Consider the following 19,283-nt stretch of genomic DNA (forward strand, 5'->3'; position numbering starts at 1 on the left):
GAATCAGGAATTAGAGCAACCACCTGGAGGTTGGCATGGTGGCCTGGGTTAGGGAACTCCACAGCATGTTTGATTATGATTTTAAGTTTGCTTGCTCCACCTGCACAGGTACTCCTGTTCCAGCTGTTCAGTTTTTATCATTGCTTCCCTTGGAGTCTGTGCCTGCCGCTTTATCACTCCTGCACTAGAAGGGGCCCAGCTTCACAAAAGCAGAGGTGCTCACTGCAGAGAATGAAACTTTGTCATGCCAGAAGACCTACCCTGTAAATGAGGAGGATTGTCCAGATGAGTCTGAGGCCTATTCATCTCTAATATTCTGAGACTCAAGAAGGAGCAGAGAATCCTATAGTTTACTGGCTTCCATTCGATTCTTTGGACTGGTTTATCACTCTGAATTTTCTCCCATTCCATGTGTCTATCCTTACCCCTCCCATTCTGGCAGTTTTTTCAGTCGTGGCCAGCAGAAAGTTCAATTCTCTTTATGAGTCCCTGCCAGTATTTGTAGTTAATCTTATCTTGGACAGATGTCACTAAATTGAAATTTGTATATGTATTGGCTTATTTTCCAATAATTGTTATATTTTATTGTTCCCACAGTCAGAGGCTTTTATATTGATCTCTTCAAAATGGTCAATAAATGATCTACCAAAAGGAACAAATGACAGGTGCTTAATGGCTCTCCCACAAAGTCAAATATTTTCAATGATTAGATTAGGAAAGGCTCTCTTTAATCACCCTAGCCAAGGCAACAATGAGCTTTGGAAACTTCAGCTAATCATATTCATAGGAAACTGTTCTATAAAGATTTTAGCTGTATTAGCTTTCTGTGTCATTTCTAATAACAACTCTGCAAGGACTAGGAAAAATTTTTTCCAAACTGTACTCTTACAAAGGTTAGATTGCAAAAGAATATTTAACTGACACTTAGTACTTAATCATTTGAAAGGAAAAAAGGTACAATTTTACTTCAACCTCTTAAAGTACATTTCCAATTATCAACAGAGAACAATCAGTAGGAAGTAAAAATCATTTTAGTTGAACAGTTGTTTTTTAAGCCCAGAAAATGGAGAATTTAATGGTAAGTTTGGTTTTGCAAGAGATATTTTAGAATTCATTTGGGCTGATAGAAGCAAAGGTAAGATACATCCAGAGGAAGAAGAATAAAGACAGGAGAGGGCCTTCAAGGAGCATTAACAGATGATAACACTTTCCTTTATTGCTTTGTTTTAGGTAAAAGCTCGTTTGATAAAGATGGGACATCTTAATTCAATGAACATATTTCTTAGACAAGAAATTGACCGAATGCAAAAAGTCATCACAAGACTTCGCCAAAGCCTGAGTGATCTGAAATTAGCCATTGAAGGAACAATCATTATGAGTGAGGTGGGCTGTTATTATCTCAGTAGCCATTTCCATTTTTTGTTGATTTTATGTCTTCACATATCTTACCTTTAACTTCTGCAGAACTTGAGAGATGCCCTGGACAACATGTACGATGCTCGCATACCTCAGATCTGGAAAAGAGTGTCCTGGGATTCATCCACACTGGGCTTCTGGTTTACTGAGCTTTTGGAAAGAAATGCTCAGTTTTCTACTTGGATATTTGAAGGGAGACCAAATGTGTTTTGGATGACTGGTTTCTTTAATCCCCAAGGTACGTATTCATAGGACAGTGGGCATAGTCCTGGAGCAGTGTTGTAGGAGAAGTGGATACTACATTAAACAACGGGAAGGAACAGACTTGCTGGTCCAGGAAATATGTTTTCAGAGGTTGGAGAACCCAGATAACCCTTCTGTGTTTGTTTTACAAATTCAGTCTGAAATTTTTCCTACCATATTCCTTCTATAATATGGTGACAAAACCTTCCCTTTTTCTTCTCACCTACTTCAGAAAGCCTTCTAAGTGTGATTAGGACACATGAAATGGTAAAATATTTTCTCTCAAACCTTAGTTTTTAAATGTGAAAATGACAAAATGAAGTATCGAAAATGCAGAAATTGTTGCTAGAGTTCGGGAAATTAGACTGATTTCAAAAGATGGTTATGTGGTAAAAGTTGTAGTCACTGAGCTTTGAGAGTCTTTCCCCACCTCAGTTTCTTTTTTCCTGAAAGAATTCTTTGTGATTTGGCTTCAGTTTTTCCTCTACTCTGGAAATATTTTCTGAGAAAGTTACTGGCTTGATGCCATAGAGTTCATAAGGTCCAGAAAGACAACTTTTTGTCTACTAACATAGTTGTACTTCAAGTACTTGGCCAAAATGACAAGATGCAACATCCCTTACAGTTGAGTACCTTGTAGCTCTAATTGCAATACAATCTAAAAACTTTCAAGTTTATGGTTTAGAATGAATTACCACTACTCACAGCAATTTCATAAAATAATGAGTATAGGATCCAAAACAAAAACATTGCATACTGAATAATTCCATTTATACATGATATGGAAATAGGCAAAATGGATCTATGGTGTTAAAAATCAGATAGTAGCAACTCTTGAGGGGGGCAATGATTGGAAGAGGGGAATTCTGGGGGTTGGGGAATATTCTGTTTTTTTATCTGGATATTGGTGACATGGATGTATTCTTTTGATGAAAATTCATCAAGCTGTACATTTATGACCTGTGCACTTTTCTTTGTGTAATACTTCAGTAAATAGTTTACTTTAAAAATATACATTTAATCATCTTCCGTATACATGCATTACTTCATTTTGTACATTATCGACTGCCTTAAAATTTTTTAATGTAAATAAGCTGATGGTGATTTTTATAAGCATACTGTATTCTACATAGTATTTTATTATGTCAGTAGTCTTTAGATTTTTAAAGGATAATGTCCAGTTTTCATTTATCTATTGTTCTCTCAGAATTTCTATCAAGTCTGGGGAGGGAAATCTATTATTATGGTTTTCAGATTTCACATGTCTATTTAGGAGTCTCCTTCTGCCTTCCTAGCCTTCAATTTGGGTAAGCTGTCACCAGGTAATTCCTGGATCAGTAGCCCAAAGAAACAGCTTTTACCCCAATAAGGAATGTTGAACCACATTGCACTTGCCTGGCCATCTGCTAGGTGCTTGCAATAGAGAGAGATTTGAGACCCGAGCCCTGCCCTAAAGGAGATGATAATCTGGTTGGTAAGAAGTCCCATCTGCAACTTGAACGTGCTAAGTGCTCCACCAGCCTAAGAACTGAGTGTGATGGTGGTGCAGAGGACAGAGATGAATTCCGTTGAGGCAGGACTTGGAAGAATTTCTCACAGGAAGCAGTGAGTATGGTTTGTACAGGCAATGTGGAAAGGGCATTCCAGGCAAGGCACAAGCCAAAGGCAAGACAAGGCTAACAAGAAGACCTGCATAGCCAGGAGCCGGGGTAGTGGAGAATGAGCCTGGGAAGGTGTCTTGGAGGCTGGATTGTGAAGAGCCTTCCAGGGGAATTTGGGCTTTATTATAGAGGTAATGAGGAATCACCAAAATCAGAAGGTAATTCCTATCAGATCCAAGGGAAAGAACAGGGGACTTTACCAGGTACAGAGGAGGGGACAGATTTGATGGAGTGATTAAGTGGGGATCTTCCAGGAAGTATAGGACAGCAGTGGTTTAGACTGAGGGTGAGGTGCAAGGCAGGGAGCGTGAGAGCAGGACACGTGGGAGAAAGGTAAGGAGCACTAGCTCTGTCATGCCAGTGCTGCTAGGACATCCACGGGAGAGGTGTGTTGACAGGTTTGGGGTTCTGGAGAAGGGTAATGACTAATGGTTTTTTAAATGTGGGGTCATTAGTGTATTTCTAATATTCAGAAATCAAGGGAGTGGGGTTCGTTCATCCCTGGCTTTCCATAGACCCAGATAACTAGACTGTAAATCACAGCACATAGTCTCTTTCTGTGGTTTTTTGTTTTTTAACTAAAAATGTAACTTAAAATAGCAAAGCAATGATACAGAATAATCTTTAATTGTTAATATTTGTTGAGAAATGTTACAAACCAAAACAATAACAGAAGAGAAAAAAATGAAAAAAAGAAATGTTAAAAACCCAGAACAATATTTAAAGAAATACAAATGTTTATTTTAATTAACTTCCTACTTGCCTTTACTTGTTAATAATATTAATCCTTTATGTTTTCTTCATCTCTGTTTTCACAAGAAGCTTTGACTCGTTCTGTCATGGCACTTCATGTCTTAGAAAACCCCAAGCTTACTCAAGCATCTACTCTTTACACACACACACACACACACACACACACACACACACACACACATACCCTTATCGATGATTGCTTTCTGTTTGCAGTATAAAAGACTGGAGGTAAACTTTACCTGCATGCTAATCACTTCTCTGCATCTTTCTCATCCTCTTGACCTGAGGAAAAAATTACTTTGTGTTCCACTTTACTTGGCCAAATCTAGAGAACATAAAGCTTATAGCAGCTCCATGCATGTTCACAGGCCATGTGCAAACAGAGTCCTAGCCAATTGGAAGACTTTCTGCCCACATTTGACAACAGCAATTTGATTTCTCAGTATGAATGAATCTCCTGGGTTTTATATCTCTTAACTCAGACTCTTTCAATGAAATAATTTATTTCTCTGGCTCAGAAAAATTTTTAAACATTTAAGTAAAACAGTTCAGTTTTCAAAGAGACCATAGTTTTAATCACATATGTATAGTCAAAATCATCTAGAGTATAAAGACTATAAAACATTTGAAGCCATTTGCTTTGTCATCTCATAATGTAATATGGCATCTGATATGGTTTGTGTATATCCCCTTGTGCTTCTGGTGATTGTCCCTCAGGCCTAAGCGACTTTGAAGTCCTTGGACTCCCAGGCTGGGTGACATGCCTCATGTGTGCCCTGGTCAGTGTCTGAGCTCACACTATTTTGTAGCACTGCTTGTTTGCCTTATGGATGGCCTGATATTTTGTCTGCCACATTTGAAGAGGTTGAGTCAGCCACTGTGGAGCTAATCTGGTATTTTCAGCCCCCTTCACAATCATTTCTGCTGTAATTGATGAGCTCAACCATGTGGCAATTAGATTTGATTGTTAAAATGGTCAAGCTCTCTGTATCTATGACCCTATACTATTTGTTCAGTGGATACAGCTTTTCGGTGCATGGATTTGCCTCCTAGCTGTTTATTTGGGCCCAGGAGAACCTTTATGCTCCACTGATTTTCTCATCAGTCATTGGTACACATATTACGATTGTGCTTCTCGTGGTTCTCAGAGGATTTCTTTGGTCTCTTTTTCCCCCAGAGGCACTTTTTCAGTGTATCATGTGCCCATGATTTAGATTCTGTATGTGTGTGTGCTCTGTGCAGGGATGTGTTTAAACCCAGAGAAAAGGAGTTGTAACGAGCCTGACTTCAAGCTGCTGTACTGTCTGCCTTTCAGAACCACATAATTGAGAGCCACGCTTTGCCATTTGATGCTAGGTATGATTCACAGGTGCTGCTAATGAAACGGAGGCCAAGGCTGACTGTGCTCCCCCCCCCCCCCCCCCCCCCCCGCCCCGATTGGTCCAGGTCTCACACCTCTGTATTAGACTGAGCTGTGCAACACCATTATTTTCCAAATATTTAACTCAGTCTGGAGCTTGATGCCATTTTGATGCAAAATTGCACTAATTTTTCTGGGTTTTTTTTTCCCTCAGTCTTGACAAGCCTCAGTGGTATGTTGTAGCAGATGTCAGTAACAACTTATTACCACAAATCAAGATTTTCAGTTAGAGGGGATTCTGCTAAGGAAGACTGTGGGATATTTTTGTGCTGTTATCTTGCATTTACTGTAAAAATCATCTACAACCTCTTGCCTGTGTGTTTGCACTCAGGGTAACATCAGCTAGCAGCAATTTCTGAGTGCTTGCCTTAAAGAGAGTTATTAAAGCCTGCCAGGTTTTCAAGTATTTAAGTGCACCCAGGGTTAATGGCCCATTAGGGTTGGAAGCACTGGGGGATTTCTGCTAGTCTAGTAACAACTCTACGTTCCATAGGCACCATTTGACTACTCAAAGCTACCCCTAATGTCTGACGGAATCCAGTGGATAGACCCCAAGCCCCTAAACCTCAGTTTGAATGATCACAGTAACCTGCTCTGTCCCCAAATCACAGAACTCTAGAAGGACGGTGGATATCTTAGGCTTCTGGCAGCCTCAAATCCATCTTTGGTTCTTGTCCCTGTGGTTTTGACAGCACCAGAGTGAAGAACAGCCATCTTCCTTGCTTCTATGTGCAGTGGCCGTGGTCACAACCACATCTCTTATAGTTCTAGTTTCTGCATACTGTCACCTTCCTTACCAACCACCCAGTCAGTCCCTTGTGCTCTGGTCAGCCTACAGCACTCTACTAAAACTGCTTTCTTCAAGGCCACCAAGTCAAGTGGCCTTCTTTCCATCCTCAGTCTCCTTGACTATAGCCTGGGCTGCCAATTCTTGAGATTCTTCCCTTCCTTGGTTTCCCTCCTACCTCTGCCCTTGGCCTTGGCTCTCCCTCTCTTTATACTCCTCCATTGATGAGCTCAGCTCCTCTCACAGATGCAATTATTCATCTCTACCTGTGACTGAGTCATCCAAAGACCCTCTGTGAAATTCTGATCCCTTACTTGGAACTGTGAATGTTATGAATATACCATCCTCCTGGAAATCTCACCAGTGCCATGGTCTGGTCATCTTCCTCTCAAACCATTCTTGTCAGGATTCTGCTCTTTGTGCACCACCCTGCAGATGATTTGAACTCTCTTGAATGGTTCCTTCATGTCCAAATAGCTTGGAAGGGTGCAGTGTCATGAAAAGCAAGGAAAGGGGAGGGTAGTAAGTAGTGACAGATGCTGCTAGAGGCCAAAACTAGTCAGAAGGTTTTATCAGTAAGGAGGTCTTTGGCAACAGAAGTCTCAGCAGAGTGGATAGGGAGGTGGGGAGTCAGATTTCAAAGTGAGTAAGTAAGAAATGAGGAAATGGAGAGGAAAGAGTGAGTAGGGGTAGCATGGATAATTGTCTTGAGAAACTTGACTTTGAAGAGAAGAAACAACTTGGAGGAGGTATTGTAAGAATAAAGGTTTTCTTTTTCTTTTAATGATAGGAGAGGCTTGGGCATGTCCAAATGTTGATGGGAAGGAGCCAGTATATATATAGAGAGGCCAAAGTTGCGGGGCGGGGAGGTGAAGAAAGGAAGGAAGGAATGGTATACAGTGCTCACAAGTGGAGAAATTTGCTCCAGACAGGTGGAGGGTCACCCTTCCCATTGTAATAAGAGTACGAAGGAAGGAGTGAGCACAGAGGCAAGTGAGTTAATAGACTTGGTGAGAGCTCCCATCTGATGGTTTCTATTTTCTCCTTGAAGAAGGAGGTAAGATCACCTCCAGAGCAAGAAGGGGGTGGAGAAGAGATTCAAGGAGCATGGCAGATGTTTGAGAAAGAAGGCTAATGAGGGAACATGAAAGGATTTCTTGGCGGCTTTGAAAATGCAGTTGAGGATGGAGGTGGTAAATGTGGTGGAGACTTGTGTGATGGTCTCTGGTCTCATTCAGCAGCCTGGGTTTTGCTGGGCAAGTAAGTGATTAAAAGGATGAATCTAGACTAAAACAGGGAGGAGGAAAAGGGGTGGGGGTGAGGAAAAGTACATGATGAGGTCCAGAAACTGAGGGTCAGGATACTGAATGGAATATTGAAGAGACCCAGATAATGGCAGAGTTCTCAGTGAACGGAGCAGCTCCGGGAAGATAGGTGCATGGCAGGGACTATGAGGAGAGGGGCTTGCAGGTAGAGGGCGTGGTGGTCAAAGCAGCAGAGGTTCTCACAAGGGTGGAGGGGCAAACGGAGCAGGTGAGTGGAAAGGGCGATGTCTTCAGGGCTGAGTCAGGTTCCTGCAAGGGCCAGAAGGTGGGGAGAGTGTTCTGTGAAGAGGTGGAAGATGTAGAAAAGTTTGATAATCACATAACCATGCCAGGGGGAATACTGGAAAGGTTTGGAGGAAAGGAAGAAGTGAGGGGTTAGGTCAAGGGAAAGGAAATGTAAGCTAGCACAGAGAGAAGACAGAGCAGTGCAAGGAATTACGTTTTAGAATGTGAGAAACAGTTTAGCTGATCCTAAATTTGCCAAGAGAATTGGCTCATCTCTTTTCCTTTGCACTCAAGTTTGGCAAGAGCCAGCCATAGCCTGGATCAATGGCATTTCAGAGAACATGTGTGTCCGAGGGGCCCCTGCAAGGAATCCGCTCGTACTACTGACAGCTTCCTACTATTTTCTTGGTATTAGCAGGCAGTTCCCTTCATACTTGTCAAACTTGTTAATAAAGCAAATTTGGAGGTCAGTGACCTGTCATTGACCTGTCATGCATACCCTTTTTAAAAATCAGTGCAGTGGTTCTCAGCCCCGCATATTGGAATCACCTGGGGAGCTTTTAATAAATTCCAATGCCTGGAGCCCCAGACCAATTACATCAGACCCTCTGGGACTGAGGCCTCTAGAGTTTGTACAATCAATTTTCTTAAACTCTCCCTGAGTCATTCTAACGTATGAAGAACCATGAACCTAGACATTGGCTGCCAAGCATGTGGAAAGCCAACCAGCAGCAGCAGCATCACCTGGGCACGCAATAGAAATGCAAAATCTCAGGCCCCACCCTTGACCTACTGAATCAGAACCTATGTGATAGCAAGACCCCTCTCAAGTGATTGTTATAAACACCAAGGTTTGAGAAGCACTGCCTTTAAAAATACTGATGCCTGGGTCCCACATCCAGAGATTCTGATTTAATTGATCTGGGGTGTGGCCTGGGCATCAAAGGAGTTTGAAAAGTTTCCCAGGTGATTCTAATTTTCAGCAAAGTTTAAGAGCCCTGCCTTAAAGCATTTCTAAGCAAAACTTTGAGGAGGGGGCCCAGTGCATTTTTATTCAATTAGGTTGATCAGCATGTTCTTTGTTTAATGATTTCTGACCTTTTATTTAACTTACCAGTGAACTCCATTTGCTTCTCATTTGGGGAAAAAGCTGCCTGCCATAAACTTGGCAGGAACATCGTTTTTCTCAACTTTGAAAATGCTACTGCAAGTCTTGGTAACTGGTTAAACAGGAAATACCGCACAACTTAAGGTCCATTCCATAAGGACCAGTTCATTTATTAAAGAAAAAAAAGTTGACAATTTTGGTATAGGATCATCATTACAGAATACCACGTGATTTCTTATAAAATTGAGGAGAGCAGCCTTTCTGAAGATTTTCTAACACCTTGTATGAAATGATATCTAAAGAGCTCAGCATCTTTCTTTAAGCCAATTGATTTTACAAGTTAAGCAACGGTAATTAGTTTGCTGAAGTGTTGGATTACTAATATTATAGGAATTAAGACACAATAAATGTTACTTTAGACCTGAGTTTCCAAAGTATAATCCTAGCTTTAAAGTGATTTTTTAAAAGAACAACCTTGACAAGTGATTTAAGAATTCATTATGCTATATGAATTTGAAGAAAAAAAAATTTTGCATCTCATTAGGCCACATATAACAAGGATGTTTGAATAGTCAAATCACCCAATTATCATGTGGGTGGTTAAATCTCGTGAAGAATGAAAGGTTATTATTGTTGAAGACTTTTCCCAACTTTTTAGTTTCTCGTTTACTTCAGAGTAAACATGTGAGTGTATGAATCATTTCCACCGCTAATGATTGAAATTTGGTTTAAGGATTATTAAAAAATAAATTGGTTCCTTAACAGAAGTACTGCTTTTCAACTTTTACGAAGAAAAATATACCAATGGTCTTTTTAAATTATGCAGGCTTCAGAAAACACCGATTTTCATTCCATTAGACTTGATATCAGTCTACAAGAAAGATGGTCATTCATTTTTAAATTCATTAATGAACATTCAGTGAATTTGCCAGCCTTTAAATTCCACGAGAACATGTTCTTTTTAGGAAACCAAAAAAAACCACAACAAAAAACTGTCAAGTCTAGCAAAAATATTTATCTTCTCCTTGTTCTCTGAGTAGAAATGACCTGTAGAACAGTTCCTCGCCCTCTACTCTCAGGCCTCAAACATATTTATTTAATATTTTCCTTTCTTAATAGCTAATAGAAATATTAACATTGCATCTATGTCCTGTTGTCCTTAAAAGCCCAAGGTATATGATAAGTGAATTCTGGATTCTACCTATTAACACACGGAGAGTGCTTCCTCAGTGTTAGGAGGCTGATTTCTTAAGTCAGCTAGATGGCATCATGCATACTCCTCAGCAGGGAGAAGACAGGAAAAGGTGTCTCCTTGTCAAGTGTTATGAAGTCTCTTGGTTGCACTAGAGCTTCTCAGAGCTCTCTGACACTCACTGAAGTCTCTGAAGCAGTTGTGTTACATAAGAGAGAATCAAGTTCATTCCTCATCTGGTGCACATGACTCGTCCTGAGTGCCATATAGAGTTAGGTCAGATTTGCAATTTATTTGGAACTTCAAAGGTTATGGGAGGGGAGTGGGTGTAGCTCAGTGGTTAAGTGCCTTCTTCACATGTCCAAGGTCTCAGGTTCAATGCCCGGTACCTCCTTAAAAAAAAAGGTTATGGGGAAAGTCACTTATTAAAGTTGTACAAGTGGATGGATGGAACCAGGATTCATACCTTGTAGAGTCACAAACCAGTGATGAATTTTAAAATATAATAGAATGAGGTGAGTTTAATTTCAGATACTTTACCTGGATATATAGTCCCTAATACACCATATGGATACACATTTAATGTTGAATGATGAAATTGACATTTTCATGGGATGAGTTAGAAGGGGGAATTGGATTCTATTATTGGGATCATACATACCAATGTTAATTTCACTGCTAAATTATGGGGTCCTCAATGTTTAAAGTTTAAGTCAGCATAATCACATGCTGATCATATCACCTCAAGTGATTCACACAGTGTACATGGTGCTGATCAGCATTTGGTGCCAGGAAAATTTCCACTATGTTTCCTGCCACCTGTACTGAACATTTTATATCATAAAATGTACACAATATAATTATTTTAAAACAATACCTGATTTCACATACTGTGGCCTTTCTTTAAACTTAAAATTACTTAATACATTATATTTGAAATTATAGCTTTGAAAGGTCACCTATAAATGTTCTTCACACCAGCTACTCTGATTGATTGACCAACTTACATTTTTAGACCAATGTGAGGGTTCTTCTTGAGCACTCCAAATCCTGTTTCAGTGAGCACTCCAAGTAAGCTTTCTAAAGTACAGTACAACCAGATCATTTGCCTGCTCAGAATAACCAATGACTTCCACAGTCCACAGACTCAGCTCCAAGCTCCGAACCTAGGTACTCAGACCCTCAAAGACCAATCTCTCCCTTTGTTCTAACCTCACCCGCCCTCATTGGCTCTCCTGTAGCCCAGCCCTCCATGCCTTTACACATGCTCTTCCTCTAACTGGGACTGTCCCTTGTGGCAAATGCCTGCATGTCTTTTGGGAGTCTTCTTCAACTTCACCTCTCAGTGAAGCCTTCCCTGAACCACTTCCTCACGTGGGTATCCTTATTTATAACTTTGTTCGTAATGGCCTATGAACTTGTGCCGTATGTCCTTGTTTGTTAGGACTGTCTCCCTCCACACGCCCTCTAGCCTGAGGTCCTTAAGTGCAGGGTCCATGGATGGCCTTCTCATCTTTGTGGCCATCCCAACCAGAGCATTGCCTAGCACGAGGTGGCCACTCCAGAGAGACTTGGCGAATGAATGCCTCCCTAAGTGTCTAATTTAATAACCAGGAAGGGACTTAGGAATGGGACTTGGCACTCTCAGGAAGCCACGCTAGGGTGGTTTTCTTTCCAACCCCTAAGGATCTTATCTCAGGGCCTGTAATTATGCCCTGCAATTCCTGCACTTCATCCCCCACTCCGTTCTAACCCATCAAAATATTATCATTTATGTGTTGGTTTGTGCATAGTAGTTCTCAGAAGTCATTAATATAGGAGTTAGAAGGGATGCACAAATCCAAACTATTACTTTCTGGAGAGCCTCATGATTTTCAGTATTAGCATGGAGGCCAAAATATATCAGTCACAGGTAAAATTTCTTCAGGTTTTGTAGACCGCATTGAAATAGGGCATCATTTTTAACATCAAACGCTGTTCTCTGAGACTTCTCTTATTGAATTGAATGGCATAGTTTGCAAATATTAAGTTTAAAGAAAGGCCACAGTATGCAGAACCATGTATTGTCTTAAAATAATTGTATTATGCACATTAAAAACATGTAGCTTTACTTTCCGGTGTGATTGCTTTGTTTGATCAAATTAAAAGTCAGGTTTTTTATTTCGGCATTGTGCCTTATTTCCTTAGACTAAATAAAATTATCCCATTATAGCAAATAGAAATTTGATAATGGCTTGATTCAGATTTTATTTGGAATGCTGTTCTCAGAATATTTCACAATTCTAGGCTTATTCCTCAATATTGTGCTTTTAACTAGAGGCTAAGAGCCAGGACTGGGCTACAACCCACGCAGGACTTGAGCGGTAGAAATCCCAGCAGATTTCTAACCAAGGCCCTGTCGGAGGCAGAAACGGTGCTGCTTTCCTGCTGTCAGCTGGCGAGGAAGACTTAGCGCATCACAAGCCCCCACAAAGAGAAACAAAACGCTGAAAGAAATGTCCCCCCGAGGTTTACATTTATTTGACATTGCTTCCTTCCTGTTTCTAAAATGAACTGCACCAAAGCATCCAAACCTTTTCCTTTTTTTTCCCTTTTTTTTTTCTTTTAAGGCTTCCTCACAGCAATGAGGCAAGAAGTGACCCGCGCCCACAAAGGCTGGGCCCTGGACTCGGTGACCATCCATAACGAGGTTCTGCGGCAGACCAAGGAGGAGATCACGTCGCCCCCCGGGGTAGGCACCTCTGGGCGGGAGCAGGGCCGCCCTGCCCCTGGGGCTGCATGGCAGGTTCTGCTTAACTCTGGCCCGTGAGTGCCTCGGTCAGGTCTGTGAACGTTGCAGCCAAAAGTTCCCCTGTGGTAGTGAAAAGAGCTCAGAGCCGAAGCCGCCTCCATCTGCTGGAGTAGGAGGTTGAGGGTACAGTCTGGCCAGCTCTGGGATATCTGAAGACTGCATTTCTAATAATTACAAGTTACACTGTGTTTGCTAAGAAGGATTTCTCACACATCTCCAGCTAATACCGTGGGATCCTCTCAGAACAGGAGCTGGGCAGAAGGAAAGTGCAGGGGCCTGGCGACAAGAACACACCATCACCAAAGCTGCTGCTTTGACCTTTACCTGCTCTGTGAACTTGGGCACGTTCTTCAGCTTTTTTGAGCCTTGACTCCTTCATCTGTAAAATAAGGGTAACAATTCAACCTCATTAAAGGTGGTTGTGGAAATTAAATGGGATGATTTATGCTGGTGCCAGTCCCACATAGACACTCACTGACTCTTAGTCCCCTTTTCCCTTTCTCTGATGTTCATTCCCTCATTTGTCAAATAAAGAGGCTGGACCAGATGATTCCCAACTTCTGAATTCCCTTCTAAGGCTGACTTTTTAAAGTTCTGAGACTGAAAGTTGCCTAGAAAGGGATACAACTTACCACAGGATGGTCTCTAAGTGGTCACATTGTGCAGTTAATATTTACTACTGCATTAATGGTGTAACTGTATGTCCTGATTTTCTGAGACTGCCCAAGGTTTTACTGTGAAACCATGGGTCTGTTCTGGGTTCAGGAAATCTGGTCCTCACACTGTTAGCCCGCATAAAGGGATTACAGTAAACACTTTGCAACTAGTCTCACTCTCTTTATTATAATCTACATTTATTTCCCCTTACTCAGTCCTCACTGGTAATAGAAAAACGGTTACCTTCTTCCACATATAGGTTTTATGAGCTTTCCATGACTGTTCACATCTCCCCAGTCTTGCCTCTTAGCCTTTTTTAATTTATAGAAGACATATTCTATGGCTCCCCACTGCCTACAAGATAAAGTTCAACCTCTTCAGCTTGCCTTCCAGACGTTGTAACCATTGAATCCTCTGCTAAATAAAATGCTTGGGCCTTTCCACCATCCTGCCTTTCTTCCTAGTATCACTCCCGCCTGGGATGCCACCCTCTCTCCTCTCTTTCCAAACGCAGCCCTTCCATCAAGGCCACTTCAGGGCCCTCTGCTCCACTAAGGCCGCTGAGCACTGCAGCCCACTGGGGCCTTTCACCTCACAAGTCAGCACCTCTACCCTCAGTTCCATCTGCCTGCAGTCCCTGTAACGAGTGTCTGCTGGTATTCAATTCATGTCTTTTAAAAATACAATTCTGTGGGTGCTGTCTTGTCCCCCTGATTCAACGGTGAGGCCCTCCAGGCAAGTCCTAGCATGTGTAGGAGAGACACACTGAACCAACCCCAATCCCGTCCCGGCTGAACCACGTCAGGCCCCTCGGGGCTCACTGACTCTCCTGCTGGCCATGCCCGCTGCAACAAATACCATTGCGTCCTATAACACATCAAGCGCAGCCACACGTTGGCTTAGCCAGCACAGATTGGGGTCCTGTGTGCGACATCCAGTTCCAAATCCTGCCCCGGGGTCCCACCCTACACCCAGTTAGACCAGCACTCTCCTAGACTTTTAGCTCGTGGCAGAGGTGATTTGACACTGCTGGCTAAGTCTGTTGTGCCAAGCAGGCCACCCCCATGCTTAAATAACCAATAATAGGACCATTTCTACTTTGCTCATAGACTCAAGATGTGCCGCAGGGGAAGACTGCACTCGATATTTCACTAATGCAGTGGGCCCAGTGGTGTGTTTTCTTCATTTGGTAACATTTTAAGATGGGGTGTATGTTTTCTTTCCAAACTGACAAACCTTTATTACAGTAATGGAGACTCATCTTGCAGCACCCAATGTCTTAAAAATCCTGTTGCTCTATGCTTGACTCTTCCAGGAAGGCGTGTATATTTATGGACTCTACATGGATGGCGCTGCCTGGGACAGACGGAATGGGAAGCTCATAGAATCCACCCCCAAGGTCCTCTTCTCCCAGCTGCCCGTGCTGCACATCTATGCCATTAACTCCACAGCACCCAAGGACCCCAAGCTGTACGTGTGTCCCATTTACAAGAAGCCGCGGCGAACAGACTTGACCTTCATAACCGTGGTCTATTTGAGAACAGTCTTGTCTCCAGATCACTGGATCCTGAGAGGAGTGGCCCTTTTGTGTGACATCAAGTAAGTTCATTTCCACTTGTTGAAGGCACCAAGAGCCACAAAAACGGCTAGTCTTATTGAGAGGCATGGTGATGTATGGCTTTTCTTTCCTGATAATTGCTTGACCATTCTTTTCTAAATTAAAAAAAAAAAAAAGTTGATGTTCTATGATAGCTTGTGTTTTCTTTCTTCTTATCAATATTCAAAAGAACAATTCTAAAATAATGCCTCTGATTCCAGGAAACCCTAGCCCATTGTAATTATTTGTAAGATAAAGCCCTCTGGTCAAGTCAGACCACTTTGCAGGGTTTTGAATTTTAAAAATGGAAAACAAAGTAAGGGTTTGTTACATCCTAAAAGTATCCATTAGGATGCCAACTTTTCCCTCAAATAAAAATATATGGGGAAGGAGATGTGGCTCAAGTGATAAGGCCTCTGCCTACCTTATGGCAGGACCTGGGTTCAATCCCTGGGGCCTCCTGGTGAAAAAGAAGAGAAAATTTACCTGTGCAGTGAGCCAGTGCCCACGTGGTGAGCCGACTGCCCACGCAAGTTCCACGTGGTGAGTTAAATGCCCATGTGAGTGCCCGCGTGTTTAGCCAGTGCCCACATGGTGAGCCATGCAAGTGAGTCACGCAGCAAGATGATGATGCAACAAAAGAGAGACAAAGAGGAGAATCAAAGTGAAGTGCAGCAGAGACCAGGAACTGAGGAGAGCAATTGACAGGGAACCTCCCTCCCCATCAGAGATCCCCAGGATTGAATCCCAGTGAATCCTAGAGGAGAAAGAGGAGGAGAGAAGACAAAAAAAGAAAGTAATAGATACGGAAGATCATACAGCAAATGGATGCAAACAGCAAAAATAGCAGGGCAGGGGTGGGGAGAGAAAAATAAACCTTAAAAAAAAATATGGGGAGCTGATATGGCTTAAGCTGTTGGGCACCAGCCTTCCACATGGGAGGTCCCAGGTTCAGTTCCCAGTGCCTCCTAAAGAAGATGGGCAGATACAATGAGCTGGTGCAATGAGTTGATGAATGAGCAGACACAGTGAGCAGGGAGCAGATGTGGCTCGAGCAGTTGGGCACCTGCCTCCCACATGGGAAGTTCCAGGTTCAGTTCCCAGTGCTTCCTAAAGAAGACAAACAGACAACAATTGGACACAATGAGCAGAGACAAGGAGCAGAGACAGTGAGCAGACAATGAGCAGACAAATGAGGGATCCATCTGGAGTGGGATAAAAAATTTTTTTAATCTTTAAGAAAACAAAGCAAAACATATGCATAGGGGAGAAGATGTAGCTCAGTGGCTGAGTGCCTGCTTCCCACGTACAAGGTTCTAGATTCAATCCTTGGTACCTCCTAAAAAACAAACAAACAAAAAGACATGTGCATGTTGTGCTGATGTGTTCCCTATCCTTTGCTTTTTCGAGTTTGGTCTTCTCTCCATGCTCATGAAATGGAAACTGGAGTGTTGGTCACGCCAGTACCCCTCAGGTTATAGCTGTGTGGTGTGAAGTATTTGAGACAGAAAATTCACTGGGATGCCTGTTCTTGTCATTTATTTTAATTTAATTTAATATTACTTTATTTTTATTGCTTGTGAGGTCCAGAAAATTCCAAGTCACCAGCTCTTCCCCCTACAAAACCCCAATTCTGCAAGAAATAATGAAGCACACTTTTCTAGGCAGCAATTGGAGAAGGAAAAATAAACTCGAGCAAATGAAATTAGGTTACATGCCAAATGCCTTAAAAAGCAAAGTCTTTAAAAAGTGAAGCTATTTCTTATTCTGTAGCTAGTCTGAAACTCAGTATGAGTTTATTTCCTGCTAAAGGAAATTGTCAATTTAACAAAACAGATGGGGCCCTATATTGAAAGCTCATGCAGCTTCAGGAGCGTGAGGAAAAGCCTCTGCTGACCTTCCCATCCACAATCCTGTGGCCCGCCCCCTGCTAAATTATCAAACTCCATTCCCTCTGTCTGCTGAAGGAGGAGTGTGTTTCAAATTCCCTCGCTCCTTGTCATCTTTCTGTCGCCCTGATCAGGGATGCCAATGTTAAACAAAATGAGATGGCCGAGAAAGAGCCCAGGTTTTGCCTCTGAGGTGTCCAGAGAACACCCCAGAGAAAATTCCACCATAGTTTTGTGTACTTTCAAACTATAAAAGATGTGTTAGGTATACTGCACAGTGACTCTACTATGCTCCTGATCTTGATTCAATGTAAAAGCCACAGAACTTTCCTGGGCGAAAAAGAAAGCAACGGAGCCCCTGGTCCAAGTGTTTCCGCACTTCCCTTGGCCAGAAGACACTTGAACTAAAGCAAAGGTGGCATTCTCTGGAAAGAATGTCCTCCTGAATGAGGCTGGAATTTGGAAGCACCTGACAGTCTGGTTGGGCACAGAGGAAGTACAGGGCCCCAACACTATCATGAAACTAACTGCAGTTCCCAAAATGAACCACACATTTTATTGCTATTCCTGCCCAGTTGCTGAAACAATTAAAGGCAACCTGCATAGTTTAAGTCCCTCGATATCATGCTAGGTTTTCAGAGAATAAAAATTAGGTTCTGTGTTTTCTAATGACTTGACTTCTTTATGGAAATTTTAGAAAAGAGATTAAAAAGATGTGAATCGAGCAGAGGTCATAGACCGAACAGTCTGAAGCCACACACGTACCGTTTCCTGGGAGCCCTCCCAGGTTGCTGGTTGGTTTGCTCCGTGTCGATAGAGGAGAGAGAGAGAGACGAGCACTGGGGCCCAGCCAGGGTGGGCCCTGGGCACTTGAGCAGTACCTCTGAGGTCTGATTTATGCTAATGTACTTCTCCGCTATCCCTAGTTTTGCTGAGACCTGGCTGGGGCCCAGTCCTGCTTTCTTCCTCTAGGCCCAGGAAATGATTTTTCTCGCACATTTTGAGCAATTGAACTTCCACAAACACATAACCATTTTCTCTGCATATTGGTTGCTTTTCCACTGATTACCTAATTGGCCACGCTTGAGTGAGGGAGACCTGGTGAGCAGAAAAGAGCAAAAGCAAAGGAGAGAGGACGAGAGGGTTAAGGCAACTGAAGCTGGAGAGAAGCAAAGCAATTTTTTTCCTCCTTGGCATCAGTCTACATATTCTCATTTTGGTCTTGGCAGAATAAGCAATGAGGTTTATGCCTTCATTGATTTAAAATGTTATTTTAGTTTGGACTTTACATAAAAATAAGACCAAAAGAAAAGTGCCTACAGATAGGCCTTCTAAAAGCCATCGGTCTTGTGGGTGACGTTGCTTGAACAAGCTGTCCAGGAGACTGCAGATGAATCAGGGACTCACTTGAAATGTGAGACGCAGTATGAACTTGAAAACAAGGCAGCATTTCATTTGGGACTTGGACTTTCTATAGACCAAGACTATAGACAGGTATATTTGGAGGGAGGGAACAGTATGAGGGAGAAAATAGTATAAAGGAATTTCAGAAACAGCATGCAATGTTCAGGAGACCTAGGCCAGACCACATCGTCCTCTGGTCAAGAGCCTTCAATGAGTTTCCTCCACTTAAAATGTACACTCCAGGGACGCGGTTGTGGCTCAACTGATAGCACTTCTGCCTACCATATGGAGGGTCCAGGGTTCAAACCCAGGGCTTCCTGACCCGTGTGGTGAGCTGGACCACGTGCAGTGCTGCCGTGTGCAAGGAGTGCCATGCCACACAGGGGTGTCCCCCACGTAGGGGTGCCTCACACACAAGGAGTGCACCCTGCAAGGAGAGCCACCCCACGTGAAAAAAGCACTGTCCACCCAGGAATGGCGCTACACACATGCAGAGCTGACACAGCAAGATGACGCAACAACAAAAAAGTAACAGTTTCCCAGTACCGCATGACAAGAATGCAAGTGGACACAGAAGAACACACAGTGAATGGACACAGAGAGCAGACAGTGGGGGGGAAGGGGAAAGAAAGAAATAAAATAAATCTTTAAAAAATAATAAAATAAAATGTACTCTCCAAAGACCAAAGCCTTCTGTGAACTGGTCTAAAACAAAATTCCTGCCTTTCTCCTACCCCATCACTGCACTTGCTCAGTTGCTTCTGCCATCAGGACTATTTGATATTCTCTGTGCCTCACAAGCACTTTCTTCCTCA

At 42.5% G+C, this 19,283-nt stretch overlaps 1 protein-coding gene across 1 annotated transcript in view; it reads left to right on the forward strand.

Moving 5' to 3' along the window:
* DNAH8 (dynein axonemal heavy chain 8) overlaps positions 1–15,317 on the forward strand; it is a 467,072-nt gene extending 451,755 nt beyond the window's left edge. Inside the window, exons 94-97 of the mRNA XM_071218442.1 lie at positions 1,231–1,383; positions 1,465–1,654; positions 12,740–12,861; positions 14,894–15,317. Coding sequence (XP_071074543.1) covers positions 1,231–1,383; positions 1,465–1,654; positions 12,740–12,861; positions 14,894–15,181 — 753 coding nt within the window. The 3' untranslated portion in view covers positions 15,182–15,317. The remainder of the gene's footprint in view (positions 1–1,230; positions 1,384–1,464; positions 1,655–12,739; positions 12,862–14,893) is intronic.
* Positions 15,318–19,283: the final 3,966 nt, after the last annotated feature.

The sequence above is a fragment of the Dasypus novemcinctus genome, chromosome 11 (assembly GCF_030445035.2).
Source record: "Dasypus novemcinctus isolate mDasNov1 chromosome 11, mDasNov1.1.hap2, whole genome shotgun sequence".
Lineage (NCBI taxonomy): Eukaryota > Metazoa > Chordata > Mammalia > Cingulata > Dasypodidae > Dasypus > Dasypus novemcinctus.